The 1213-nt window shown below is 31.2% G+C and overlaps 1 protein-coding gene across 1 annotated transcript; it reads right to left on the bottom strand.

The window, feature by feature from the left end:
- Window positions 1-13: 13 nt before the first annotated feature.
- On the bottom strand, window positions 14-1212 carry LOC108743954 (chitinase-3-like protein 2; the record flags this gene model as incomplete). The annotated part of the gene is made up of 4 exons (XM_018479555.2): window positions 1085-1212; window positions 758-973; window positions 348-558; window positions 14-142 (listed from the first exon to the last, which is right to left on the bottom strand). Coding segments are annotated over exons 1-4 (684 nt in total), but the record flags the coding sequence as incomplete, so codon positions are not given.
- Between the last annotated feature and the right edge of the window lies 1 nt (window position 1213).

Genomic DNA, 1213 nt, shown 5'->3' with positions numbered 1-1213 from the left:
GTTAAGAAAGTTTATTCTTGGTAAGAGGAAACCTTTTGGGAGTGCCCTTTGGAAGATCTTTTTTGCAAACACCCACATGGTCATCCATATTTAAGGAAAATATCATTGCTCCACCAAAATCATTATTTTTTATAAACTCAGTCTAAAAAGAAGTTTTCAACAACTTATTTTACATAAAAAAAAACAGGCAACTGACGGAGGAGGAGGAGGGCAAATGGGTGGAGGGGATGAAAATTTTGTTTTTAGGTAAGGGAGGGTAGATGGGATATATTTCTTATTTTAAAATTTATTTGTAATAGCAAAAAAAACAAACTTTTAAACTTGAAATAAAAAAAGGTACTAATTACCTTAAACGTTAAACTCACTGTATCATCATAAGATACCCATTCCGAATATTTAACAGCATAGGGGCTTTTGCTGTCCATATCAAAAAAAGGTTTTATTTTATTTTCTGTGACAAATGTGCACATTTGCTTATAATCCACAAACCCAAGGATTCCAAGACGCCCATATCCTATCGCGGGCGCGCCTATTACTGTGTTCTGATTATTCATCAAACTAAAATGAACAAACATGAAATGTAATTTAAATAGGACAATCTCATTAGATAATAAAAAAAGTAGAAAAAAAACATTGTCCAATGATTAAAATTTTGGTGATGTACTTTGCAGTTGCGTAAAATTAAATGAAACAATTGCTAAACTACTGTATGAGGGGTGATTGGAATTATCTGAAAAGTATTTTAGAAAATACTTACGTGTAACTATGACCATATGTGGGTAATCCGATAATTATTTTATTTTTTTCCATTCCATTGAAATGCCAGTAATATGCAGAGTAGTTAATATTCAAAGTGGCAAAATATCCTATTTGATTAGGGGATGCGTATAATGGGGCATTTATACCAGTAAATGGAGTAGATTTGGTGTAAAAATGGTAATCATAAGACATCAAATTTACGTAATCAACATATCTAAAACGTATTCAACAAATTTTTATGAGACCACTATTGTAAAGAATGTGATACATTCTGTATATCTCTGTATTAAAGTTCTTAAAAGTTTAATTTGGTTTTGTTACTTACTCATTCATTCGAGCAACATCATAAGATGTATCTACTAGAAAAGTCGGTGCAGCAACTGCAACACTCAGTAGATACTTGTGTTTTTCTTGTTTATTAATATTTCTGCGGATTTCTTGTAAAAGTTGCATA

This window comes from Agrilus planipennis, unplaced genomic scaffold, assembly GCF_000699045.2.
Source record: "Agrilus planipennis isolate EAB-ADULT unplaced genomic scaffold, Apla_2.0 scaffold3263, whole genome shotgun sequence".
Lineage (NCBI taxonomy): Eukaryota > Metazoa > Arthropoda > Insecta > Coleoptera > Buprestidae > Agrilus > Agrilus planipennis.
Note: the sequence above shows the minus strand (reverse complement) of the source record. Positions and strands in the feature narration are given on the sequence as shown.